The following is a 27,285-nucleotide window of genomic DNA, read 5'->3' as shown; positions in this document are numbered from 1 at the left end:
TAGGTTTCGTAAAATTTAATTATATATCCTCATTCGACGTCTCCGATAATCGTAGGTTACGTTCCCGTATTTTTGGAATTAATTTCCCAAAAATCGGGCAGCGTCTCCTTTGTTTATCGGCCTACCCGTCGAACATCCCGACGTCAAATCAATCACAACACAATCAATCGCAATCTAAAATCCAATCACCAACTTCAGTCAACCACGTCAATTCGCAATTTCACCAATACCAATTAAATACAATTATTAATCGTTATCATCCGTATTTTTATATTTTAATCCGTATTTTACAATTTTTTATTCGTCATTTGTATTTTGAAATTGTATTTGGTATTTTAAAATCGTATTTTGTGTTTTAATCGTAGGACTCAGATCGAATCATCATAGTCCACCGTCGGCTCGCCAAGGCTCATCGCCGACGGCGGTAAGATTTACGGGTTCCCGTTATATCGGGCATCCTACGTAAATTTCACCGATAACCAATAATTAAATCTCGCAACATCGAATAATTTATTCGATTATCAATTCATAAAATCACAGAAGCAATCATCGAAAATATATTATTGGATTAAATCGGGAATCACAGAACAAGCCTCGAGTTACTGTCGAAACAGCAACAACACGCCCACACGGACAGGACAACCAACACGCACACAATTGCGTAGCACAGGAGCGGCGGCGAGCAGTCGCCGGAAAATAGAAACATAACACAACAATACACACAGGCAGCACAATCCACTCAACTTACATACCCACACATACATATATGTATGTATATATATATATATATAATCAAGCAGAAACAGAACTGAAACCACCAAACTAACTAAAGCTCAGTCGGCGGCTTACCGGAAATAGGGGAGAAATAGGGAGACGGCGGCCGGAAACAAGAAAGGGAGAGAAAGAAGCGGGGAAAGAGGAGAGATTGAGGGAGAGATGAGAAACAGAGATTGAGAGAGCAGACAGGAGAGATCGAGAGAGGTGAGAGCAAGAAAATTGAGAGGGACTGCAAAATGGGGAGAAAGAAACGGGTTAAAACCCGATTACAAATCCCTGCCCCCTTATTATTATTTATTTATCGAATAAACCCCGCATCAAAATTTTTATCTGACCCGCACTGTAACTATTTAACGAACAATTCACGAGTAACTAAAACTCGAACATTAATAAAATATTTTATAACATATCACAAATAATTAAAAGTTAATAAAATAGGATTTTCAAAATTTTAAAATAATTTTTGAAACACAATTTATACCCGTTTTTAACGAATAAACGAAACAACGCACAGATGAAATTTATCCCAAAAATTACCAAAATAATTTTAAAATTTTCGGAATATTCCAAACTTAAATAAATACGAGTTTCAAAATTTTTGAAGAATTCTAGAATTAAATACGAATTTTACAAATAAATACACTCAGAAAATCATTTAAGGGTATATAATCAATAAAATATTGATTTCTCAATTTTTAAAAACTCCTAAAAATAATTAATAAAGTTATGAAGCCATAAAAATGATTTTACAGATAATCCCCATATTTATGAAAATAAATCTTGAATATAATTACCTTTAAATACAAAGACAAAACAACCCGGCTTCACAACTAATTACACAAATTATCCTCGGACACCAATAATCATATATGATTAGTAATAAAATAATATTTAGCTAACTGAACCCATACACATATTTTATTTTATAATTTAGAATCACATTTACACATTGGATCCAAAAATAGATTACTTAGCCGCGAAGTAACTATATAACGATACAATTAAATACCCGATATGGATAATTATCAAAACTGGGCTTCCTATAAAATACTTTATACAGAAATAAAGTAATTTTATCTCACCTTTCAAGAATTCGGATTCTTATCGATCTATAAAATGATCATCTTATCCAATTTTTTTTTATGCCGGGACTCGTACGGGGCAAACCGTTATCCGGATTGAAAAAGTCAAAACACGGAAAATGTCTGGAATTACCAGATTAGGTTAGGAAGGAGTTTTTGAAAGAGTTTCGGGTTGTAAAAACGCAAAAAACGGTTGAGGTTGGACGATTCCCGGCTTTATAAAATAGTTTTATAATTAATCAGAAAATAATTAATAAATACATAAATCATTATAAATTCATATAATAGTCCAAAAAAAATACCAGAAAAATATCACAATTATCTATATTTTATTCTGAGCACATAAGAATTAAAGTACTCAAATAATATCACATATAAACACCCAAACATTAATTCCAAATTCCAGATAATTCACCAAAATTCACATAAAAATCACATAATAATTCCAAATAATTATAATAAATATTTGAAAATATGGGATATTACACAGTGACCAAGGCCTTACACAAGATGGCACCAGTTAAAATGAGGAAGTTAGCAAAGCAGATGCAAGAAATGCTAGAAGAAGAAGCGATTAGACCCAGTGTATCCTATGAGGTGCACCGGTACTAATTGTTAATAAGAAAATGGAAGTATGAGAGTATGCGACGACTAAAGAAAGCTCAACAAGTTTACTATCAAGAGTAAATATATGTTACCTCGAACTACTGATTTGTTTGATCAAACAGAAAAAGCAAAGTATTTTCTAAAATTGATTTAAGATTGGGCGTTACCAATTGTAGATTGAACCTATGGACATATCAAGGATAATTTCCAAAACTAAGTACTGCTGCTATAAAGTTCTAGTGATGTCATTTGAATTAACCAATATACTAATAATATTTAAATTTGATGGACAAAATCTTTAAGGAATATCTGGATGAGTTGTATTTGTGTTACTTAAAGTCAACGGAGAACCATGCGAAGCATTTAATGACAACTGAGGAGTCGGAGAAGAAAGAAGTTGTATGTAAAGTTTGCAAGGTGAAAGTTTTGATGATAGAAAGCATAAGTAATCAGTGAGGAGGAGACCAAAGGAGATCCAGTAGAAATTAAAGTTACTATGAATAAAGAAAGGCCAAAAGCACCAACAAAAGTAAGAAGTTTTACCATGGACCGGTTATACTGAAAATTTGTGCAAGATTTCTTGAAAGTTGCAATACCTTTGACAAAGCTAATCAAGAAAAGCAAGAAGTTTTTGTGAAGTAGAGAAGGTGAAGGAAAGTTTTGCGGAGTTAAATGAAGGAATGGTTACAGCACCTGTTTTATCAATTTAAAAGTATCAAGGAGGTTTGGTGATTTATAGTGATGCTTCTCATTAAGAAATATGATGTGTGTTGATGCAGCACAATAAAGTTATTGTATATGCATCCAGACAACTGAAACCTTATGAGCAGAAGTATCCTACTCATAATTTGGGACTAGAAGTAATAATATTCATTTTGAAAGATTGGGAAACATGGTATGGATGGAGAAAGGTGTAAGATCTATACGGACTATAAGAGTTTGAAGTATGTACTCACAAGGAAAAGCAAATGTAAAGGCAAGCAATAAGCAAAAAGGAGATAACGAACATAGAAACGGTACCAGAAGAATTATCTATGAAATTTTTAGAAGTTGGAATTGGAAGTCATAATTCATAATCCAAAAGGAGCATGGAGGGATAGTAAGACCTTTCAGTCGAAGTTGTTAAGGGAAAGATAAAGAGATATCAAGAGAAGATAATGGATCACGATGTTAGCAGTTAGTAAGAGGAAATTTATGCACCCAGGAGAACGACCACGATATCCCCAGGTTTTCTTCTAGCACTTGGATACTACAAGTAGAAGGATTAAGAAATGAGATCCCACAGGGAATTCACAATATAAAGTATATAATTTATTGAAGAAATGCTAAGATTTACGGAAATTTAAAGAAAAATAGTGATAACCAGGTATAAGAAGGAAATTTCAAGATGGATTAGGAAGTGTTGGACATGTCAAAGAATTAAGGCGAAGTATTGGAGGCCTAGTGGATAAGGAAGACCTAGGGAGTGGTTTTACAAGAAGCGAATCATGAAGTGTACTAGTGATATTAAGGGAGAAAAAGAAATGAAATTATGAGAGTATATACTGATTATTAGGAATTTAACAAAACAACGAATAAGAAGAAGTGAGACCCTATAAAGAATTAATTACTTACGAGACATAATTCAAGAAGTATGTTACGTTTCGGGGATTAACTTAAGATCCAACTTGAGAACATACCAGAGATTACGATTAAAGTGAGTTATGAGCATTGCAAGCTCCGGTGATATTATGTGAAATGACAAGTGTATCAGTTGTCTACAAGGAATTAAGGAACATGTTGTATAAGGAGTACTTGGATAAGCAAATTGTATTTATTGATAACATCCTCAGCTACTCAAAGAATCAGAATTCCTGCATGGAATGCCCAAAGACTTTTCTTCAAAGATCAGAAGGAAAGCAATTATACGTTGAGTCTTCAAGAATGAAAATTTTGACCAAGGATAACAAAATATTCTGAATTAATCCATTTACAACTACCTAAGCAAAGCCGTATGGTAACGGATGCCTTATGCCGACATGAAGGATTAGATGTAATTAAGACCACCGAGGAGTTAATAAACGAATTGAAAAGAGTGGAATCTGAAGTTTAAATACTTAAAGGTGATAATACGTGAATATATGAGATTACTTTTAAGTCTTATCTGATGGATAAGAAATGTTTAAATGTTTGGAAACCAAGTTAAAAATGAGCACCGCCCATCACTCTTAAACGGAAAGTCAAAAGTACGAAAGTGATTTAGAAAATGTAAGATATGTTGAGAGGTTGAGTTTTAAGAAAACACTAGAATGATCATTTATCAACGATGTCAACTTTGAAATGCCACTTTACCAAGCTCCATGTGAACTTTGTGGTTATGGCGTCGATTGATGTTTCGACGGGTAGTCTGATAAACAAAGGGGACGCTGCCCGATTTCCGGGAAACTAAACTACGTAAATACGGGAACGTATCCGATGATTATCGTGATGTCGAGTGACTATATATATGTGTGTGTGTTTTATACAAAACTTGATTGTACGATGTGATAAAGTATTTTTCCAAATCGATAACCCTGATTTCGTAAAATAAAGAGTATATGTATTTTTCGAAAACGAACACCGAACCGATTTTCGAGATCGTGAAACCCTAATTGTTGGTTGTGTTACTATAACCTGAATAATTACGAGTCGGAATATGCTATAGTATGGGTAGGTTGTTAGCGAGGATATGTCAAGCATAACTGAGCGTCTAACATAGGGTATTTCGCCCCTGTAGGTTCTAGGCGGGAAACCGAAAATGGATGTTGGACTAAAGATGACCTAGTAAGCAGTCGACGAGCTCAGTAGAGTTTCAACAGAAAAACATGAGTATCGAAGTCGAATCTAATGTGGTCTAGTGGTTGAACGTTAAAGCCTGAGCGGCAGAGTCGGCTCAGAGTTGATCAGTAATAGTTGTAAAGCCCTGTAAGGCAAGTATTTCTGAACTTTTCTCCAAAATACATCGCAAATATTTTCGAACTGTTTCATAACATGTTGTTAATATGCAAGATAACTCCTGTTTTAAATTGCAAGTGCTTTAGACTATTTACCCTTGAACCCTGATTTTTCTTAATCTTGAGCCGTAAGCCTTATTCTTTGTAAACCACCCTTTGTTGATCCTCAAGATACCAAATCACACAAGTATGATACTACTCCCTAAATGTATAACTACCAAACACCAAACACTGGAAGAAAATTGTTTAAAAATACAGAATCTTTTATACTCCAGCCATTCATCATAAAATCAAAGAACTATACCTCGAAAAATCACTATTTGTCTAATACTTGATTCTTTTACAGATTGAAAGCCGTTTCTTTTATATACCCTGATATACCCTTGTGATATCCATGAGTTTCCTTACATTTTATTCAAATGTTTAATCATCATTGATTATGATCTTGTGTTATCGAATTATATTATTTATCGTATTGAACTGCTTTAGGATTGGATAATTTTTATATATGTGGACCAGATTCGTGGTCAGACCATACCAATGGTCAAGTTAGGCCAATGTGTGCCTTGGATCCAGTAATTAGAGCAGTGCTGTGTGCTTTGCTCGGGGTTAGTGCGTGACTGATCAGCAGCCTAACCTTGGTTTTAAAACTTAAAATGAATATCCAATTCTAATGATTAGTTAAAAAGAAAATTGATTCCTCTGAATCATTTCGTTTGATTATTGCTTAACCTCAGTTATCCTTATTAAGACTTGCTGAGCTCGTTAGCTCACCCTTGCGATTCTTTTATATATTTTACAGTTGAAAAGAATATGGATAATAGTGAAGTCCTCAGTCCAAAAGTACGGGCTAAGGTTCCAGTTGAGTTGGATCGAGCTCGCAGAAGTTTCATGCGGTAGAGAGATAGTCAGATTGTAAGAATGATTTTATTATCAGTTGTAAAGTTAAATTAGTTGGGATTTGGTACGATGTAATAAATTAAGGTTGTGGCTTGTTTTCATACTTTAACCTGTTGTGATCCGTGGTTTTGTGAAGCAGGGTCATTATAAATAATATTTCTTATACAGGTGTATGTATATTTTGTGTGGTGTGGACCCCAAACTTCCGACCCGGGTTTGGAGGGCGCCACAATTATTCAATCCAATGAGGATAAATATGCTAGATGCTAACTTAGTAGTCTTTAATATACTAACAAATCCCATGTTAGAAGTAATTATTTATGTGGAAATCTATTGACACAAGCAAATTCTGATATTGAGCTTCGTTAAGTTTACTTTGTCCATCTTATTACTAAGTCAAAAACTAGAATAATGCTTCTCATCTGTTAAGTTCTGATGTTAGTAAATCTGATGAATGTACTAAGTGCTGATAAGCCTCACTTATCAAAAGAAAAGGAAAAGAAAAAGAAATAAAAATTCGGTATCCCTTTGAGATCTAGAGTAAAAAAATGTGGAAGGGAAGATCCAAGTGCATTGCTGATATTAAGAAATATGCATCAGGAAAGCAAAATAAATATTTATCTTGGTGATTTTTCACACTCTATGATTACTGGAGAAATACTCTGATAATAACATACATTCTGATAAGCAGTCGCGACTCACTTACACTGAGAAGCCACTGTAAAATGGAATTTCAAAAGATGCATAAAATGAGCACAAAACAGTTGAGATGGACCATGTATGAACTCATTCTAAAGTAGACTTCAGAATCATGACAGATATTGAGCAAAGTTCTTAGTTATGCCTTATTCCTAAGATGTACTGAAGTGAATCAGACTTTAATCCTTATCTGATATTTAGCTTACTGCACATACATACACTCCATATGAATGATGAAAATTACTGTGGTGATAAATGATATTTTAGATGAACAGTATATGTGTCAGATTGCATAAATTCTGAGGAAAAGTTTTGATGAAAGTTCTGAAGAAATGAAATTAGAATTTGTGTAACGAATTGCAGAAATAGGCATTCACTTTTTGAGTTAAGAAATCATGTTCTGATGACTGTTAAGTTCTGATATTACACTCTGATTCTTTGCTTGACTTATTTGTGGTTAAAATCTGACACAGTCTTATTTAAAATCAGAATATGTTTGGGTGAGATATTAACAGTCAATACAGTTAGGGTTAGTGGTACATGTCTAAGCACAATAATTCTTACTTGTTTCATGTGCGCATTAAATCCTATTTTTCACTTCCAATGACTGTTTTTATTTTCATCAGTCTAGGGAGACGAGATAGAATTATTTCTACCTATAATCATTAAAGTTACCTTGCGTCTTCTGACATTCCATTGGTTATATAAACCAACACTTCATTCCAGCCAGCACATCTATCATTTTCTCCCATACACACTCTCATCTTATTCTTATCACCAAAAATGGCTGCGTTTGGCTGGTTTTACAATTATGGTACTGAGACAGTACATGTCTTTCTTAATGGAATTCCAACTCCATATCCTATCGACAACATCCCTCACAATCTCTGGATTCAATTTCCAGAAATTATTAAACGTGATCTGTTGACAGTTCGAAGAGAACTACATCTCCGTCATCTTCGACAGCAGGAGTGAATCATTCGTCTCGCTATTCTTTTTGTTGAGAGTAGGAAGAACATATAACTTCTGCTCCCTGTTTCTCTTCACCGTCAGCTTTGTCAGGCTTCTTAATTTAGGACAAAAGCTGTTGATGTTAGGATTTGTAGCTTAGGACAATCTTGTATTTTTCTGATGTAATTTAAATTTCATGGAATGTATTTGCTCAATATATTAATGAAATTTTATTTTTTGCAAGATTTTTTCTCTGAGTCGTTTGATATTCTGATGCATTTATAAATCCTGATTTACCCTTATTCTGATGACCATTTTAACTCTGATACAAATCAAGTTCTGATTCTGACGTGTAAATATTTGCTACTTGGTTTCCTTATGGTCATTTTATCATTGGTCATATTTTTACAGAATATTGGTCTCGCATTAAAAATAATTTATTAAGTGGGAATAGTTTTAAATTTTAAATTAAAACTGAACTACCTTAATTAATGGGATTACTTGGTAAGTGGAACAGTTTTTCCTTGAAATACTGCATGTGATAAGTAATTATTACTGTATTCCCGTGCCCATTAATTATCCTTTACTGCTGCATGTCTGACAGGTGTCCAACGGTTACTTTTTCTACCGTGTATAAGTAAAGGAGAGAGAAGATTGTAAAATCTTTTATTTACTTTCACACTTTATCTCTCTTTCTTTACTTCTATTCTCTCTCATCTCCTGATGTTTTTTTTCATACAGACATTTTATCAAACACCTTACAGACAACCTTATTTCTTAATTTTTCTCATGGCACCTAAGGATTTGATTATAGATGGAGCCAAGTTTGTACCCAACAACTATGCTACAATCTTAAACCATGTTGAAGCTCCATCTGATTTGCACTTTGTGCAAGATCTTCTAGCACACAGTGAGATTGGGTATGCGTTGACCCAGCCTCAAGTCATTTCCAGCCAACAAGTTCGGACGTTCTGGCGGACTGGGCATTTTGATAATGGTGGTACTACTGGTACTCTTAGCATTATTTTTGAAGTAAATGATGTTGAGCATGTGGTAACTCCTGGAGCAGTTCATAAAGCTCTTCACTTACCAGAAGGCTGCATTTTCTCAACACCGGAGGAACCCGTTCTCCAGCAGCTCATGGCCAATTTGGGGTATGAGAAGAGTTTGGCCAAGCTTGGACAGTTGAAACGAGCACATATCAGAAAGGAATGGAGCTTTTTCTTCGACTGCATCACTAAGGCATTCGCCAATAAGTGTTCCAACTTTGATGTCATTCCAATTATGAGTCAACACATCGAGTATGCTATTATTCACCAAACTCATTTTGATTTTGCAAGTGTTGTGCTAGGCTTTATAGGGGATAGGATGACAGAGGATAGGAATGTAGTATACTTTGCTAGATTCTGTCAGCTTATATATACTTTTTGTTGTGCTGATGACCCTCAACTAGCCAGTTCTTTATTTCCACCCTTTAAACTTGCAAAATGGGCTTTTAATGATCTGGTAAATGCTGACCTTAAGAAAAAGGTCGTTAGACCCTTATAGATACCTCATTATGTAAAACAGATCCTGGTAAATGCTGATCCTCAAACCTACAGATCTGTTTATCCTGATGTTCAACCCACCAACAAATCGCAGACACCACAATAACCATCAGAACATACCACATATACATCTCAGCCAACTCAACCCTCTATCAGAACATATATCAAAACTTCACAGATATCTCAACCTTCATCATCAGCAGATACTGAGAGGCCTTCATCTTCAAAGCCCAAGAGGATAAAGACTGTACCTCAGACACCACAGAAGAGAAGGAGGATTGTTCTGAGAGATGAGTCAGACAGTGAGGAACAGGTTCTTGTGTCAGAACCTGGTGTCAAAGAAGCTGAGAATGTCTCTTCTCAGAAGGATACTGGTATTGGGGGATCTAAGCTTCTCAAAAGGCTTCGAAGGATGTATTTAGATGAAACTCCCAAGGAATCTCTACCTTCAAAGAGATACAAGAAACAGAGAGCACAAAGGTACATGGCTGAGTCAGTTTCAGAGGATGAGGAAGCAGCAGCTAAGGAAGGAGATCAGGAATCTCCGATCTCAAAAGAGCCAGAATTTGCTGAAGCCACTGCATCTACACCTCCATTGTCACCAACTCAGGAAACTGCTCAAGATAAAGTATCAACACCACCTGTGTCTCCTGTCAATGAACCAGTATCTACTGCAGACCCAGGCACAAGTGCTGAGATTGATATTCACAACCTAATTGTGCCTGAGGTTCTCTATTTAGAAGCTCCAACAGCTCCAATTAATCCATCAACAACACCAATTACTGATGCTAATGAAACTCCAGAATTGTCTACAACACCTTCTCTGCATCTAGACATTGATGATCAGATTATAGGCGAGCATCAGAATACGGCTGTTGATCAGAACTTGGAAGCAGATCAACACTTAGAGGATGATGTTGAAGCCTTAATAGCCTCTCATACTGTTCTTTTATCAGAGGATGTTGACTCTGTAAGTTATGATGCTGCAAATGCTGATGATACTGGTGATGCTGCTATAAAAGAAGATGCTAATACAGCTGGTCCATCAGGACATGCACCTCAACAAACTGTTCACAAAAGTGAGATACTCAAGAAGTTTGTTACAGGGAAGCACCGGTACCTTGGGGTGAAACTCCTAGAGGACAGGAGTGGACTAAGGAGTGGAACACAGTCACTTTTGTTCCATCTGAGAAAATTCTTGCTGAGCACTTGGCAAAAGCTGATGATATGCTAATTAATGATGATTTCAAGACACAGCTATGCGTTACTGCATTGAGTACTAGACATCTTCAAGGTCTACATTCAACAACTCATGCCGAGGGCATAAAATTCAGGAAGAATTACTCAAGCAAGAAATGACTAAGAAAATTGAAAAGAAAAGTTTTTTCCAACCTACCTTTGACATAGTTGCTTACATTGAGAAAACCCAGGAGAAGCAACAATCTCAGATTGATGAAATATTGAAAAATCAAGCTTCTCAGCAATCTCAACTTGATGAAATCCAATCCTCAGTGGAATTACTTGTCTCTCTTCTTTTACTTGCTGATGCCAAAAAAGGGAGAGAAATAAATTAAGTCCAAATGAGGTCATGGTCAAGGTAGAAGTCTCTCATCAAGAAGAGTTGGAACTAAAAGTCATAGAACAAGTTCTGATACTGGGAGAAGAATAACCTCTGATACTGGTAAAAGGATAAGTTCTGATGAACTTTTGGATCTTGATGAAGAAATTTCAAGACAGTTATTTCTGAAAGAAAATCCAGGAATGGACTTTGAGAGTCTAATGAAAGAAGAAGCTAGACTTAAGTCAGAAAAAGTCAATTCTAAATCTGAAGCTTCTGTTGGTAAAAAGAAACTTCCTAAGGTCAAAAGCATTATGATAAAAGAAAGGACAAATCTTGAGACAACCAAGGCTAAATCACAATTGCAGATAGATCCAAGGTCCAAGGGCAAATAAAAAGTTGGTGAACCGATAAAGGTTTATGTGTCTCCTATGGATGAAGAAATTTCTGTTGAAGATGCTGATCTAATTCTGACTTCAAGAAAGATTTCTAAGACAACCTCTGACATAGCTCAAGTTGTTCAGAGTCAAGATATAGTTAGTTCTGATATAACCATGAAGCAAGCAACCTCTGATATAGCTCAAGTTGACTTGATATCAGAAGATAAATCAAAGGAAACCTCTGACATTGCTCATGTTAAATCCTCAAGGTTACTCCTACCAGGTTTCACTAAAGCCAAACAGACTCAACCTTTGAAGACTGCAGCAAGTGGTTTTGAAGCAAGAGTGGTTACTGGAAAGGAAGCTAGAGATAAATCTGGATTGGGTAGTGCTGATGAAAGAAGAGTACAAAACACAACCACTGATCCAACTTTCTTAAGTGAACCAGGTGTTGGAGCAACTCCTGAAAGATTGAATCAACTAGAATCTGTACAGATGGTTTATCATACCTACTTGAAAGAACACATCTTGTTATATTTCATGATAGATGGTAGGGTTTACCATATAAGGGAAAATGCTATTCCACTGAAATATTTTGAAGAATTGGAACATGTTTTATTCTTACTTCAAGTGAATGACAGAATAACAGAAAGTACTGCAAACTTTTTGAAGACTCAAATTCAGAGACAGAAAAGACTTTATTCTGTAAAGTCTGACATCACATATCTTCCAAAGTATAGAGATCACAAGGGTGATATTGTTGAGATGAAGCCTAACTCTGCTAAGATTATAACTACCTTTCTGGGTTATAAGGCTGTAGAATTCAATCTTGAGTCTGACAAGGCATATTTGATCAGACTGGATCAAGACATAAGGAAAGCTAAAATTAATGATCTCAGGGCTGCTATCTTCCAAACTGGTGAAGATTCTGCAGAACTCAAAGATGCTAAATGGAGGATGATTGATGAACTCAGATATGCTGAGAGATGTTTGTTAAAAAACTATCTCAGAACAACTCCTGACATCAGAGAGATCAGAAAGTGAAGTCAAGTCAAGATCTACAATTGCTCAAATTCAGATATATATACAGACTGAAGTTGTTATCAGAAGTTAAAGTAGATAAAGCTTTAAGGACTGTAAGTTGTAGTTATCTAGTCAATTTCTCATACATTTGTACTTAATGTTTTTGACATCATCAAATATCTGTTAAACTTGTATATTATGCTAATTTATAAGTTGGGGGAGATTGTTAGATATATTTGATAATGTCATGACTAATATGATTTATGTTTAGTTTTCAGATCTTACTTAAACATGACAAATCAGTACTTAACTGAAATCAGCACTTATACTGAAGTCAGAACTTAAGTTATCAGTACTTAAGGTTCAGGAGATATTTATCAGGAGATAATATGAGGACTTAAAGGAAACTTTCAGATAAGGAAGGCGGCTGATTGAATAGGAAAGAAGATCAAGACAAACGTAAGAAGAGATATGCATGAAGAATGAATTCTATGAAGAATGGAATACTTGGAAGAAAAGATATCTGATTGATATATTTTAGAAAGCAGAATTATATTCCATATCAATTAGCGATTATCTTGTAACTTTGTAGTATATAGACACATACATAGGTTTACACTATAAGTGTTATCATTATCGAGAATATTATTCATTGTAACCCTAGCAGCTCTCGTGATATTTGTTGATCACTGAGAGAGAACAGTTCCATATTGTAACAGAGTTTATTGCTTTGAATAAAGTCTGTTTTCTGTTACTTGTGTTATTAGAATTCGATTTGATTGTGCTATACACTGTATTCAACCCCCTTCTACAGTGTGTGTGACCTAACACTTTTTAATTGAAAAACAAACTTAAATGACAATCTACCTAATAAAATTACATGTATAGCCTTGCAAAATTAATGTCGTCAGTTAATTTTCAACGGAGTTGGGGTAGAACAACTAATTTGCCGGAAAAAGACATTTACTTAGTCGTACAAATACTCACACTAATATGCGAATTTAAAATAATACAAATGATCTTTGTGCAATTTCCTATATATAGACAAAAAATTAAATTGATAATCAAAAAATAAATAAAATCAAATTGATGTAGTTATATTAAATTTATGAGTATTTCAAAATCGAAGAAGAAATTTTTTATCTATTTAATTATTTTAATATTTTAATATGAAGTGATATTCATAGTCATCAATCATAATGGAATAGTGGAATCACAGTCACAGAGATAATACCAGCCTTCCAGAAATCGCTAGGCGTGCCAGGGCTATGAGGGTACCTTCGAGAGATTAATCGGCAAGTCGGAGATTAATCGGAAGAATATAAATATTATTTTAAATTTATTTTAATTATATAATAATCGATATGTCAAATATTTGTTTGAAAAAAGAAATTAGAATGGTATTAAACAATATATACACATTTGACATGTGTTATGTACTAATTATTGAGTTTACAATATTAGCTATATTTTAATTAACACTTTTAAATTAATTATAATATGTTATTTTTATATTTTAAGTGAGAAAATAAATATAATAGATTACTTGTTACTTCTTACCAATACTTTATATTAGAAATTGACATGATATTAATTAAAATTATGAAATTAATGAATTAAAATTATAAAAACGTAAAAAAAAATATTTTTTTTAATTATTTTCCGCCTAGACTGCTTAAGACCGATTTTTGACCGCCTAGCCCGCCTAATCCCGATTTTGACCCGATTTTTTGAAAAAACACCTAAATCACTGCTTAGATCCGAGGGCGTTTTACCCCTGAATAATACTCATGAACATGCCACAAGATTAGATTCCTTCCCCTTGTAGTGCATCCGTGTATGCTATTTTTAACTCTTTTTATCCTTAGGTTTTATTTATCCATAAGAGGGAAAATGACAAATAAAATAAATGCATAACAGAAAAATTAGTTACAAATTTCTATAATAAAGGATGTAATAGTAATATAGTAATTTTTTATTTGAAAGAAAAAATATAGATTTATTTTAATAAAAGAATTACTAGAAGTTTGTTTTTTTTGTTTAGTTGAACTAAACAGACTAATAAAGAAAAACTTTACAAAACATTTATTTATTGAAAAATTGAGAGTACTCACTTCTTTTTTCTTTTTCTTTTTCTGAAACAACAGTACTCACTTGTTTTGTTCTAGTTTGTGAAAAGAAAATGTAAAGTACTACGTATTTGCATCTGTACGAGCTAATCCTCAGATCCCCTCAAACCCAGAGCCCAGAGGTAAGTAACTACCTACTCAATTTTAGTTTCTCATTTTTTAACTTATTATTAATATTAATTATCTCTGTGTACGTGATTTGATTTGTATTCTTTTTAATTGTAAGGATTACTCAGAATAATCGAACATTAATTCTCTGTGTTTGAGCCACGTCAATTAACTCCCATAGGATGTCAATATTTTTACTATGCTAATCAACTCTAGCTATGTTGTCAATTTTTTATAATCTTAGTTTTCCGCCTGGGTTATTGTGCATTTCAGAGGTAAGAAATCCTGCTGCTGTTTGTGAATTAAGGAGATGAATATCTTGTGTTAGGAATTAGGATCAGCTCTTTTTTACGGTTTTAAAGAGTCATTATATTTGCACGGAAATCTAATATTCGAGTCGGGTTAGTTATGATGGTTTTAATTAGTGAGATGAACTGATATCTGATGAAACTCAATTTTTTGCCGGAATTAGAACAACGACTGGGTTAGTGTGTTTGCTGCTTCAATGCTATACTATACGTTTGGAATTTAGAATTAAGTTTTAGGCGGAGTAAATAAGAGGTGGGGCGGGATTGTCATTCTCTTTTAGACTTTCTTCTACTTAAATTTACATTGTCGTAGGCAATCAGAGTTCTTAATTTTAACATTTTAGCAATTTTAAAGTATAGAGAGGTTCATGTGGTGTGTGGAGTTGCAAGGATGCCAAAACTTGGGATGACAAAACTTGCCACTCTTTTGCAAGTGGTGCCAATTTCTTTTGCGGGACAGAATGTGACTATGCTAGTAGTTGATTAGTAGCTCGTAAATATATTGGTGACATACATTATAAAAGGTAACATGTTTAACTTTACACACAACTTTTCAGGGTTTTAATCATCGGGGGAATTTAATGGAAAAAAGTGCCAAAAGTGAGAGTATAAACTTTTTATATGTATGATAACTTGACAAACAAAACTGGCTCAGAATGTGTTAATTGTTTTAAATCCCTCACGATTGTGGAACTCCGTCATATAACATTTAAGAATGTGGAAATATCTGATGTTGATTTAAATAATAATAATATGTTATGTAAACATGTGGAAATCTCCGATGTACAATTCTTCACTCGCATTATGTTTCTGTTGATTGCTCCTTGGTTATTAGTTAGTTGATAGTTATGTTTCCTTGACATGGTAGCTCATGTTCCTTAAACGAACAACCTGTGTCCTCTTCATATGTAGGCCTAGTTATGTTTTCCCACCCGCTAGCTCATTTTCTTTAAATGGACAACCTTTGTAATTTTTATAAGCAGGCCTTGTCTGGTCCTCTTAAGTTTCTGGTTTTCCTTGGAACATAGCTCTCCACATGGCACATAATCTGGTTGCACGTCATGCCTTTTTATGTCCAGATATTCATTAGAGCTGCTTTTGATATATGCCATTGGCCAATATGATAATATTACCTTGTCGAATTTCTATGAACAGTAACATTTGTGGTTAATATTTATGTTTAGATTTTCAAAAACAGCTGATATGTGTTACTTACTACTTTCTTTGACAAGTGAATTATTTAACTTATTAATATCTCTGTGTACATGTTATTTATATTTTAATAGTTGTAAGGATTACCCAGAATAACACCCTTACACGTAAATATCATGTGTCAGGTTTTATTGTGTGCCAATTAACTCTAGCTATGTTGTCAATTTTGTGTAAGCTTATTTGTTTAAAACTTTTATTAAATAGCCGCCTGGATTAGTGCATTTTAGAGGTAAGAAATCCCGCTGACTGTTGTGAATTGCGGAGATGAATATCATGTGTTAGGAGTTAGGATAAGCTCTTTTTTACGGTTTTAAAGAGTCATTATATTTGTATTGATAAATGCCGCCATGGATTACTCTTAGAGGAGATCTTTGAGAAAAGACCGAAAACCTTACAAGCAGCATTTCAAATTATAGAACACCGCATGATGCTCCAAGAGTGATGTGAATATGAAAGGAAATTTGGTTGAGGATCAGCCTATTAATCTGTTGCTCACTACAATGGGGTTTGACAATGACAAGAGACAAATATGGGTCACAAAGCTTACTTGGACAACAAAGCATGATGAAGGAACGGATGAAGCTTTGCCACTCAGCTCAACAACCAGCATGGGCTGACCTATTTTGGCTTATATAATTAATAATTCGACTTTTGGCTTGCAAGTTTTTACCTTTCACTTGAAAGGGTTTTTCTTGCTTTAAGCACTTAGGATTTTATTTTCCTATTTGGATTATGTTTTTATATGTTTTCTATTTGGATTTGGATTTTAAATTTGTTTCCTGAAAGGATTCAGATATTGGCTAATTCAAGCTGATATTGAATTTCTCTTGGAATTCTGTTGGGTTTAGGTTATTGGTTAAGCCTATAAATACCCCTCTCATGTAATCTTTTAAGATATATGTGATGATTATGTTTTGAGATAAACTATGATTAGTTTTCTTTCTTCTAAACTTCAATTACTGGATTGTTTTGAAGGTTAGATTCAAATTACTTAGTTTCTGGATTGATCTAAGGAATTTGAGATTCAAAGTTCACGTTTCTGGATTGATCGTGTTCATTGAAATATCCTTTTCTTCTTGTTTTTGTTTTTTTGTGGTGCTATCCACATCAAAGAGGCAGTGAGTTGCATCCAGTCTCCTAAGCGCTCCTCCAGATACGAACGACGCCGCAACTACAGTTCGCGATCTCCCGCGCGTGACAGACGTCAAGAGCGTCGCCGATCACCGCCTGGTCGTACTGTCGACCATCCACCAAGGGACAGAAGAGAGAGGGATTGGCAACCCGCAGTCGACCAGAGAAAGAATTTACCAAGCTTAACACTGAAAAAACGACCATCTTAGCGGTCCTAAAGACAGAGCCGGACTATTGTCCACCGAGACCCATGAAACCGGGTCGTCCTCCAAGCTCTAGATACTGTGATTACCACGAAGATACTGGTCACACAACTGAACAATGCTTTCAACTCAGTAACCTCATCGAGGGGAAAATTCGCCGAGGACAGCTAGTGCATTATGTACAGCGGGAAGATTCTCCTCGACGTCATAGACGGGAAGAAGAGGATCGGGTAATTGACGTTATCTTTGGTGGCATAGCAGCTGGGGGACTCTCTCACAATTCCCGAAAAAGCTATGCCCGAGGGGTTTTTAATGTCAACCCACCAACAACTAAGCGCCCTCGAACAAACCCTTCTCCTGTCATTTCTTTCTCAGATGATGATTACCGCCCTGGTCTCATCGAGGGCCATCAGGACGCTCTTGTCATCACCACACGAGTGGGAAACAACACGGTAAAAAAGATGCTAGTCGACAATGGCAGCTCCGTTGATGTCCTATACCACCATGCCTTCTCCCGAATGGATCTTGGGGATCGACGCCTGGAGAATGTTCGAACTCCTTTATACAGGTTTACAGGGAATGAGGTACATGTAGTTGGAACAGTCGACATGCCGGTGCTCTTTGGTTCCCCCCATGCCAGATTTGGAAGATGGTCAAGTTCCACGTGATCAGTGCATCCTCAAGTTTCAATGCAATATTGGGACGAACGACGATCACCGCTCTTCGAGCTATAACTTCCATCTCCCATTTGAAAATGAAGTTCCCTACAGATTTTGGTATAGGAGAAATGGTAGGTGATCAAGCAACGGCTAGGCAGTGTTACTTAACCACTGTTTCTCCAAGGAAAAAGACAGACGAGGATTTAGAGGTCAATCAAGTACTTGATATCGATCCAAGAGAATTGATCGACACATCTACGAGCAATTCATGCTCTCCTCTCGAGGAAACCGAAGATATAGAAGTATTTGAAGGAAACCCCGATAAAACAACAAGAATTGGCAAGAATCTCTCCTCAGATATTAAGAAAGAGATCACGAACCTTATCCGGGAATTCTCTGATATTTTTGCTTGGGATCCGAAAGACATGCCCGGGATTCCGGAGGTCGTGGCACGACACTCGCTGCAACAGACCGCGTTCATCACACATAGGGGAGTCTTCGGTTACAAGGTGATGCCCTTCGGATTAATCAATGCAGGTGCCACTTTTCAACAGACGATGGATAAAATATTCTCCTCACAAATAGGAAAGAACATGCTGATATACGTCGATGACATGATTACAAAATCAAAAGTTGCCTCAGATCATGTAACAGATCTTCGAGAAACGTTCACTAACGCAAGGGAAAACAACATGCGACTGAACCCAGCAAAATGTTCATTCGGCCTTACGGCGGGTAAATTCTTAGGGTTCCTGGTCACCCAGAAAGGTATCAAGGCCGACCCAGCTCAGACAAAAGCAATTCTGGAAATGGACAAACCAAGATCCATCAAAGACCTACAAAAACTCACCGGGTGTCTAGCCGCGCTTCGAAGGTTCATCCCTCAATCCTCGAAGAGGTGCCTCCCCTTTTTCTCTGCAATGAAGAAAGCTTCTAAATCATCACAGTTTGAATGGAATGAAGATTGTGAAAAGAATTTTACGGAATTAAAGATATTTTTAACAAATCCCCCAGTTTTAACTCGGCCCTTAACTGGCGAGCCGCTACGAGTGTATCTCTCGGCCTCTGACGAAACTGTTGCGGCAGTATTGGTTCGTGTCGATGAAGGAAAAGACATCCCTGTATACTACATCAGTCACTCGCTTCGGGACGCGGAAACAAGGTATCCACAAGTTGAAAAGCTCGTATACGCTCTTGTTGTCGCGAGCCGAAAGCTCCGGCATTATTTTCAAGCAAGAGAAATCCATGTTCTCACCAATCTACCTCTGAAAAGGATTCTGCACAAGCCCGACATAACGGGCAGGCTTGCAGCCTGGACCATAGAGCTAAGCCAATTCTACATCGAGTACAAACCTCGAATGGCGATCAAAGCCCAGGTTCTCTCAGATTTCGTCGCTGAATGCCAGTTCAAATCCAAAGCACAAAAGCCAGAGGACGACCAATCACGCTCGTGGCTTTTGTTTGTAGATGGTTCCTCGACATCCAACTCTGGAGGAGCGGGGGTTATATTAATCAGTCCAGAAGGATTCAAAATCCAACAAGCCCTCAGATTCGGATTCTCCGCCACAAACAATGTGGCTGAATACGAGGCACTCATCGCAGGACTAAAGCTCGCGTCCGATCTTGAAGCAGAGGTCATCGATATATTTGGAGATTCTCAATTGGTCTCAAGATAGATAAGTGGTGAATTTAAGACACATAATGAAATGATGGCCCAATACCTGACAAGAACACAAGAGCTACTTAATAAATTCTCTTCATGGAAAATGTCAAACGTCGACAGAGAGGAGAACCAGTGGGCCGACTCTCTGGCCAAACTGGCGTCATCCAATCTTCCTGTTAACCTCAGCCCGATATACGTCGATGTCTTAGCGACCCCCTCCATCGACGAAGTGTCAGTTAATCAGATCCCGACTAAGCTCGATTGGCGCCAACCTTTCCTCGACTACATCATCAACAAGCTGCCTGAGCATAAAACGGAGGCTCGCGCACTTATGTTCAAAGCCAGAAACTACTGTGTCGTGGGTTCAGCGTTATATCGACGTGCTCTCTCTGAACCACTACTCCGTTGCTTGTCTCTGGAAGAAGCTCTCCAAGCGATTGTTGAGATACATACAGGAATCTGTGGTGAGCATCTAGGAGGGAAATCCTTAGCCCTTAAAATAATCAGACAAGGTCTATTCTGGCCCACAATTCGAAAGGACTGTGAAGATTATGTCAAAAAATGCCAAGCATGTCAACTTCATGGAAATGTAAACCGTCGACCCACGACCGAGCTAAATTCGATACTCAGTCCATGCCCCTTTTTTCCAATGGGGAATAGATATTGTGGGTCCCTTTCCAAAATCCAAAAATCAGTGCCAATACATCGTAGTCGCTGTTGATTACACAACCAAATGGGTTGAAGCAAAACCCCTCTCCAAGATCCGAGAAAAGGAAATGATAGAATTCTTTATGGAATATATTGTCTTTTGCTTCGTGATCCCCAGAATCCTAGTTTCTGATAATGACACTCAGTTTGTAGGGAAGCAGTTCGAGAAGGCCCTGCTTGAATTAAAAGTCCAACATATCAAGGCATCTGTATCATACCCTCAAGCTAATGGACTAGCGGAAGTAACAAATAGAACCATCCTGCAAGGTTTGAAGAAAATAATTGAAGAAATACCCCGGTGTTGGGTCGACGAACTCCCGAATGTGTTGTGGTCGTATAGAAAAACCCCCCGAAGCGCAACAGGTGAAACTCCTTTCCGCCTTGCTTACGGAGTTGACGCTGTCATACCCGTTGAGACAAGTCTAATTTCACCACGGATCGATGTGTTCGACCCTGTTTTATCCCTCGAAGGTCTACGACTTCACAATGATTTGCTAGAAGAAACAAGGCCCGAATGCGGATGATCGCCCAGCAGGAAAAAACTGCAAGATACTTCAACAAAAAGGTCAAGCCCAAAGACTTCAAGGTTGACTTTAAGTTATGACAAATGAATGCTTTTAACTTATTTCAAGAAGTAAGGACCATAAATATCGGTTTACTTTATCTCTTGCACAAGCAGCAAAAACAAAAGGATAACCCTCGAAAACTTTCACCAACATAAATATTTCTTATAATTTTTATGCAGCTAATATTCTGAATATAGGTTAGAATAAGCTTTGGTTCATAGATTAATCTGAAAATATCTAGACAGGCAACTAAAGATTCAAGGCTATTCAATTTCAGACAGATATTCATACAGGCTACCCACATCAATATGCCGGGAAAGATCAAATCTTTCAGACTCCGGTGACTTCAAATTCGATAAATGGCTTAATATTTCAGACTCGTGATGGGAAGAGGATAAAGCAATCAATATAATAAACTAGATCATGGAGCATATATTTGAAAATTACCCAAACTTGCCAAGTCTAATACTTACTACAAATCCATCATCCGGTGCCATCAATAAAATTCTTAAATTCATAAAAACGCTTAATTCAATTACAAAGATCCACGGGGCATACCCCGCCTTCACGCATCGTTGCCTTTCGACGCAAGATCCCGAAGATAATCCTCGAAAGCATGACCTTCGACAGCGAAACCAGCCTCCTCCATCCGTCGATAACATCTTCCATAACCATCGCCTAAAGCATCGGCGATATCTTCCACACCTTTCTCTACCTCACGCTTCAAATTTTCATTCTCCTTTACTATCAACCTATACGAGCTATCCATCCCCTCAACCTGTCGATCCAAGCCTTGACGCTTGTTCTTCTCCTCATCAAGTTCTTTCTCGACTTCGCAAAGTCGACCCTCGAGCTCCTGCACCCTGTCACTCAACGTCTTCTCAGCAGCTTCCATCTCTGCAATTTTCCTCGAGAACGCAGTATTGGCTTTAGCCAAATCACCCACCCTTTTCTCGAGCTCTGCAAAACCAACCCCGATTTTCTTCTTTTCCCCCTTCAGAGCAGCAATCTCAACCTCAACTTAGAACGAGCCTCGCCATCGACATCAGCCTTGTAATCCTCCACAATGTGCATAAAATCGGAAAGGAACTTCACAAAAAAAAAATAATGATGATGAAGTAAATAAACATAGAATATAGTTGGCAAGTGATGTTGAAAGAAGGAAGTACGCATACCCGTCCAGCTCGACTTTTACATCGATCAACAAGATCCTCACGCCTTCGACCCTCATACGCCACCGAATCTTGAGGAAGATTGAAAAGATTAAGCACCCTCAAAGGCATGGTGGATCCACCCGTCCATCGTTCAGAGGGCTGAATCTCGACCCTCATCACCTCCTTCTTAGAGCGCGGGTCGACAGTATTCCCCATAAAAACCTTGTTTCCAGCAACCGTCAAAGTTTTGTTTACTCCCTCGGCAACAACCTCCTGACCACCAACCAAGACCTCATCTTCTTCTCTACGAAGACGCTTACAAGGGTTAACCTCCACACGGACGATGTCCGACACAACCCTTTCATTATCTTCGACCACCTTATTCCCTTCATCATCGAGCAATTCTATAGAAACCGAATGAGGAACCCCGACGGTCCAGGTTTAGCCGCATCAGAAGGCTTCTTTGCCTTATCCATCCCTTCTCGAACCCCGCCGTCTAAAACCTTTTTCAAAGAAGCTCCTGCCACTGAAACATAAAAGTAAAAAGAAGCGAATCAGAGACTCTATATATACCCATATAAAAACAAACAGACAAGAGTTAACAACTACAAAAACAAAACAAATCACATAAACAAATTAGGGGCAGCAATAAATAAGACATCCCTCCTTACAATTATGCATTTCCAAAAAGCCAGAATCCTTCAAGTCTAAATGCGTATACCACGTTCTCGACCCATGAAACTCATCGAGATAAGCAGTATCATGTTTCTCCAAGTTGTTCAAATAATCGATCGTACCCTGACTAACTCTCCCACTAGGTTTTACAAATACCAAATCAGGACCCCAACGAACAACCATTGAGTGTGATAACCGGAGTTCGACGATCTAACGCTAACAATCTTCATCCTCTTATGACGAGAGTCGAAGTATACTTGCCCGCTATAATAACGCACAACATAAATAGATAAAACAACTTCAGAGTCGGCGGTCGACCCTTATCACAACATAATGCCACGAAACCACTTAACTGAGCAATAGAATTCGGCGTCAACTGCCCAAGGCCGCACCCGATAGCCTCATACATCGTCAGGAAGAAGGGATGCATCGGCAAACGAAGACCAAATTGAAACATAATCATTGTAACTCCATGCATTCCGAACTCGGGCATCATCCAAACCCTCTCATCAGCTGTCGGCACCCGGTACCGATAACCATTAGCCAGGTCGATATAACTCTTCAACTTGCTCACAGGAGGGTCGGCGGTGATGTAATAACTAAGATAATTCAGACTAGGCTTACTCTCAAACTCGACCCTACCTAGATGAAGGCTCTCCTCGACTACCCTATTCCTGAAATCTAGGGTACGAGGACTTAGGGGTGGAGAAGGCAAAGGACCGGCGGGCATACCCCTTAGAAACTCATCGCTCTCTAGAAAATCAAAAGATCCACACCGATCTAAATCCGGAATTTCAAGGTTATCCAAGTTCAAAACAGACTCTTCATCACCCTCCTCTAAGGGTCGCTTCCCAGGATCCCGATTGGAAGCACTACGCGAAGAAGACGATGAGGAAAAGTCGGCCATTTTAAGTTCGCAAAGACAAGTACGATTGACTCACAGATAAGAAGGAAAATAAAAGAGAGAAAGATGATAACTTACAAGCGGTTTGTGAACGGAGGGCGTGCAACAGCTGCTTTTTAGATGGCCTAGGAGGAAACCGAAGAGTCTAGTCCGCCAATCTGCAAAGAAACTTGAAAAAATAAATTCAAAAACACACATGAACAGCTATATATATGTCCTAAAAAAAAAGAAAAAGGAAAGAGAGCAACAACAAGAAAACATTGTTTTTATTTCTTTTTCGGACACACAAATTTCACTTCTATCTTAAGTTTACAATTGCTTTTATTTTCTTGTTTGTTTTTTTTCTTATCATCCCATTTCATTTTATTACCCTATCCGATCACCAACTTCATTCAGGTACCGAAGCAAAATCTCAAAATTCAAAGCGCAAAAGTGAAGAAGTAGAAAAACGCAAATCTAAAGATATTGCGCAAACTCAGAGGGGGACAAATATTGGACCAGGACAATAGGGCCCAAATGAATTATAGTTAGGATAATTGTGAAACATAATGTAAAGCTCAGAAGGCCCACTTTGTAAGGAAAAAACCCATTTAGGACTTGGTATAAATACAAGACAACAAACTCATTTGAAGGGGTTGGCAAAATTATAGCAAAGAGACAATCTCCTAAAATTATAGTCTAATAATATAATAATATTGTTGGTACATCAATTTGCTACTTAAAGCTAATATTTATGTCGGATCAGTTATGGATTTAATTAGTGGGATGGACTGATATCTGATGAAACTTTAGTGTTTAAGTGGAATTAAGTAACGACTGGTTAGTGTATTTGCTGCTGCAATACCAGTACATGTTTGAAATTTAGTATTAAGTTTTAGGCGTAGTAAATAAGAGGTGGGGCGGAATTCCCATTCTCTTTTAGACTTTTGTTTCCTTAAATATACATTGTCCTAGGCAATCAGAGTTCTTGATTTTAATGTTTTAGCAATTTTAAAGTATAGAGAAGTTCATGTGCTGAGTGGAGTTGCAAGGATGCCAAAGGGATGCTAACTTGGAATGACAAAAGTTGGCACTCTTTTGCAAGTGGTGCCAATTTCTTTTGTGGGACAGAATGTGACTATGCTAGTAGTTGATTACTAGCTCGTAAAAATATTGGTGACACATTATCAAAAGGTAAGATGTTTAACTTTTAGGGGTTGTAATCATTGGAGGAATTTGTTGGAAAAAGGTGCCAAAAGTGAGTGTTTGTAAAAAAATATATATGTATGATAACTTGACAAAACTGGCTCAGAGTTTATTGTTTTAAATCCCTCACGATTGTCGAAATTCGTTATATAACATTTAAGAATAAGGAAAATCTGATGTTGGTTTAAATTATAACTGTTATGTTGTGTAAACATGTGGAGATCTCCAATGTACAGTTCTTCACTTGCGTTATGTTTCCGTTGGTTGCTCCTAGGTTATTAGTTAGTTAATAGTTATGTTTTCTCTGACACGGTACCTCATGTTCCTTAAATGAACAACCTTTGTACTCTTCATATGTAGGCCTAGTTATGTTTTCCCTCACGCTAGCTCATTTTCTTTAAATGGACAACCTTTGTAATCTTCATAAGCGGGGCATTTTTGGTCGTATAAGTTTTTGGTTTTCCTGGAACATAACTCTCCACATGGCACATAGTCTGCTTGCACTTCATCCCTTTTTATGTCTAGATATTTTCAATAGAGCCTGCTTTTCATCTATGCCATTGGCCAATATGATACTATTACCTTGTCAAATTTCTATGAACAGTAACCTTTGTGTTTAATAATTATGTTTAGAATCTCAATAACAGCTAATATGTGTTACTTATTACTTTCATTGACAAGTGAATTAAACATGGATAAACAGTTAGTGTTGGAATGAAATTAATTTCTAAGTATGACTGAGAAATATTTGCTGTAAAAAATGTGGCATTCAATATATTTGTACAACCACCAACTAACATTAGTAGGCTCAGAAAGGTTAAGGTTCCTAAGGTCCAACCATATCATATCTTATTGTTAAGTTCCTTTCCTGCTTGTGGGGCCTGCTTAATTTGAAAGCTGCTACAGCAAACAGTTCTCTACTATCTCACATTTCTTTGATAGTATTTGGTAGAAATAATTTGGCTTTTTAAAATTTACAGTTAGGTGTTAACAAATGGCAAAAACTTCAGAGGATGAGATGATTCTGAGCTACAATGATGTGGTACTTAGGCGATCAGATTTACGCATTCTAGATGGGCCACATTTTCTTAACGATCGAATCATCGAGTTCTATTTTAGCTATCTACATTCAAAGTATCCTTCACCAGATATCCTATTGGTCTCACCTTCAATTTCATTCTGGATAACAAATTGCCCTGATGTTGAAAGCGTTAAAGATTTTGTGAAACCCCTAAATCTACCCGAAAAGAAGCTGGTCTTTTTTCCAGTCAATGATAATATTGACTTGACAAAGGCTGAAGGTGGAAATCATTGGAGCTTGCTTGCTTTTGAGAGAAATGCCAATTTATATGTGCATCATGATAGTTCTGGAAGGTATAACACATGCCATGCTAAGCGGCTCTATGAGGCAGTTGTTCCACACATGGAGTCTTCTAATACAACATCTTGTTGGCGTTTTGTGGAATGTTCAAGAACTCCCCAGCAAGAAAATGGTCATGACTGTGGCTTGTATGTTCTAGCAATTGCACGAGCCATCTGGTTCTGGTACATTAGCAGTAGACCAAAAGATGGGGGTTTGTGGTTTTCTTCTGTGGAGCAGCAGGTTACTCCATCCCTTGTTCATGGGATGCGCAAAGAGGTACTAGGGTTGATGAACAGTTTTAGAGATGAAAAATAAATGAGTTTAAAAGTAAGCATGTTAAATGAAAATTGTAACAAATTAATCACCCCCCCCCCATGCAATCTGTATGTAGTTAACAATCGATTTCTGATGAATTTGCCGACTTCATTGCAATGTTTTTATGCTTGCAATCTATAAAGAATCACATCTGAACTTCTTGATTGACCTACATAGCAGAGGTTGACACTTGATCATGCATGACAGCATGAGTAGTATTCAGAATAATCACAAGGACAGTGTCTGTGGACTTTCTGTGTTTTTTTGATTAGTGGGTCTGGGCCTGTGGGTTTGGAATTCATGTTTGGGAACATGTTCCTCTCAGTATATTCTCAGCCAGCATAATTAGAAGTGAAATAAAATCAGATGAGATAACGGGGAGCCATTGAGATAATCTTTACTTCTCGTAGAATTAAACTTGGGGCAGGTGGAAATTATCCATTCTTATCCAGGCCCCTCCTGAATAAGAACAGCAAAAGAACCTCCTCATCCGATTCGCCTGCATTA

At 37.0% G+C, this 27,285-nt stretch overlaps 2 protein-coding genes across 5 annotated transcripts; both read left to right on the top strand.

Annotated features, from left to right (window-relative positions):
* The first annotated feature begins 14,609 nt into the window (after positions 1–14,609).
* LOC141666851 (NEDD8-specific protease 1) lies at positions 14,610–27,028 on the top strand. Of its 4 annotated transcripts, none has more exons than XM_074473067.1 (2): positions 14,610–14,746; positions 26,081–27,028. In XM_074473067.1, exon 2 carries the CDS (start codon positions 26,095–26,097, stop codon positions 26,776–26,778), a length of 684 nt encoding a protein of 227 aa, XP_074329168.1. In that variant the 5' UTR covers positions 14,610–14,746; positions 26,081–26,094; the 3' UTR covers positions 26,779–27,028. The 4 variants fall into 4 exon arrangements, with proteins under 4 accessions (XP_074329168.1, XP_074329166.1, XP_074329167.1 ...); XM_074473065.1 differs by lacking the exon at positions 26,081–27,028 and adding an exon at positions 16,669–26,073; XM_074473066.1 differs by lacking the exon at positions 26,081–27,028 and adding an exon at positions 16,620–26,073.
* LOC141665787 (uncharacterized) lies at positions 17,634–18,169 on the top strand. The gene is made up of 2 exons (XM_074471767.1): positions 17,634–18,038; positions 18,155–18,169. The coding sequence occupies exons 1-2, from the start codon at positions 17,634–17,636 to the stop codon at positions 18,167–18,169; spliced, it is 420 nt and encodes a 139-aa protein (XP_074327868.1).
* Positions 27,029–27,285: the final 257 nt, after the last annotated feature.

Source organism: Apium graveolens, chromosome 6, assembly GCF_009905375.1.
Source record: "Apium graveolens cultivar Ventura chromosome 6, ASM990537v1, whole genome shotgun sequence".
Taxonomy (NCBI): Eukaryota; Viridiplantae; Streptophyta; class Magnoliopsida; order Apiales; family Apiaceae; genus Apium; species Apium graveolens.
Note: the sequence above shows the minus strand (reverse complement) of the source record. Positions and strands in the feature narration are given on the sequence as shown.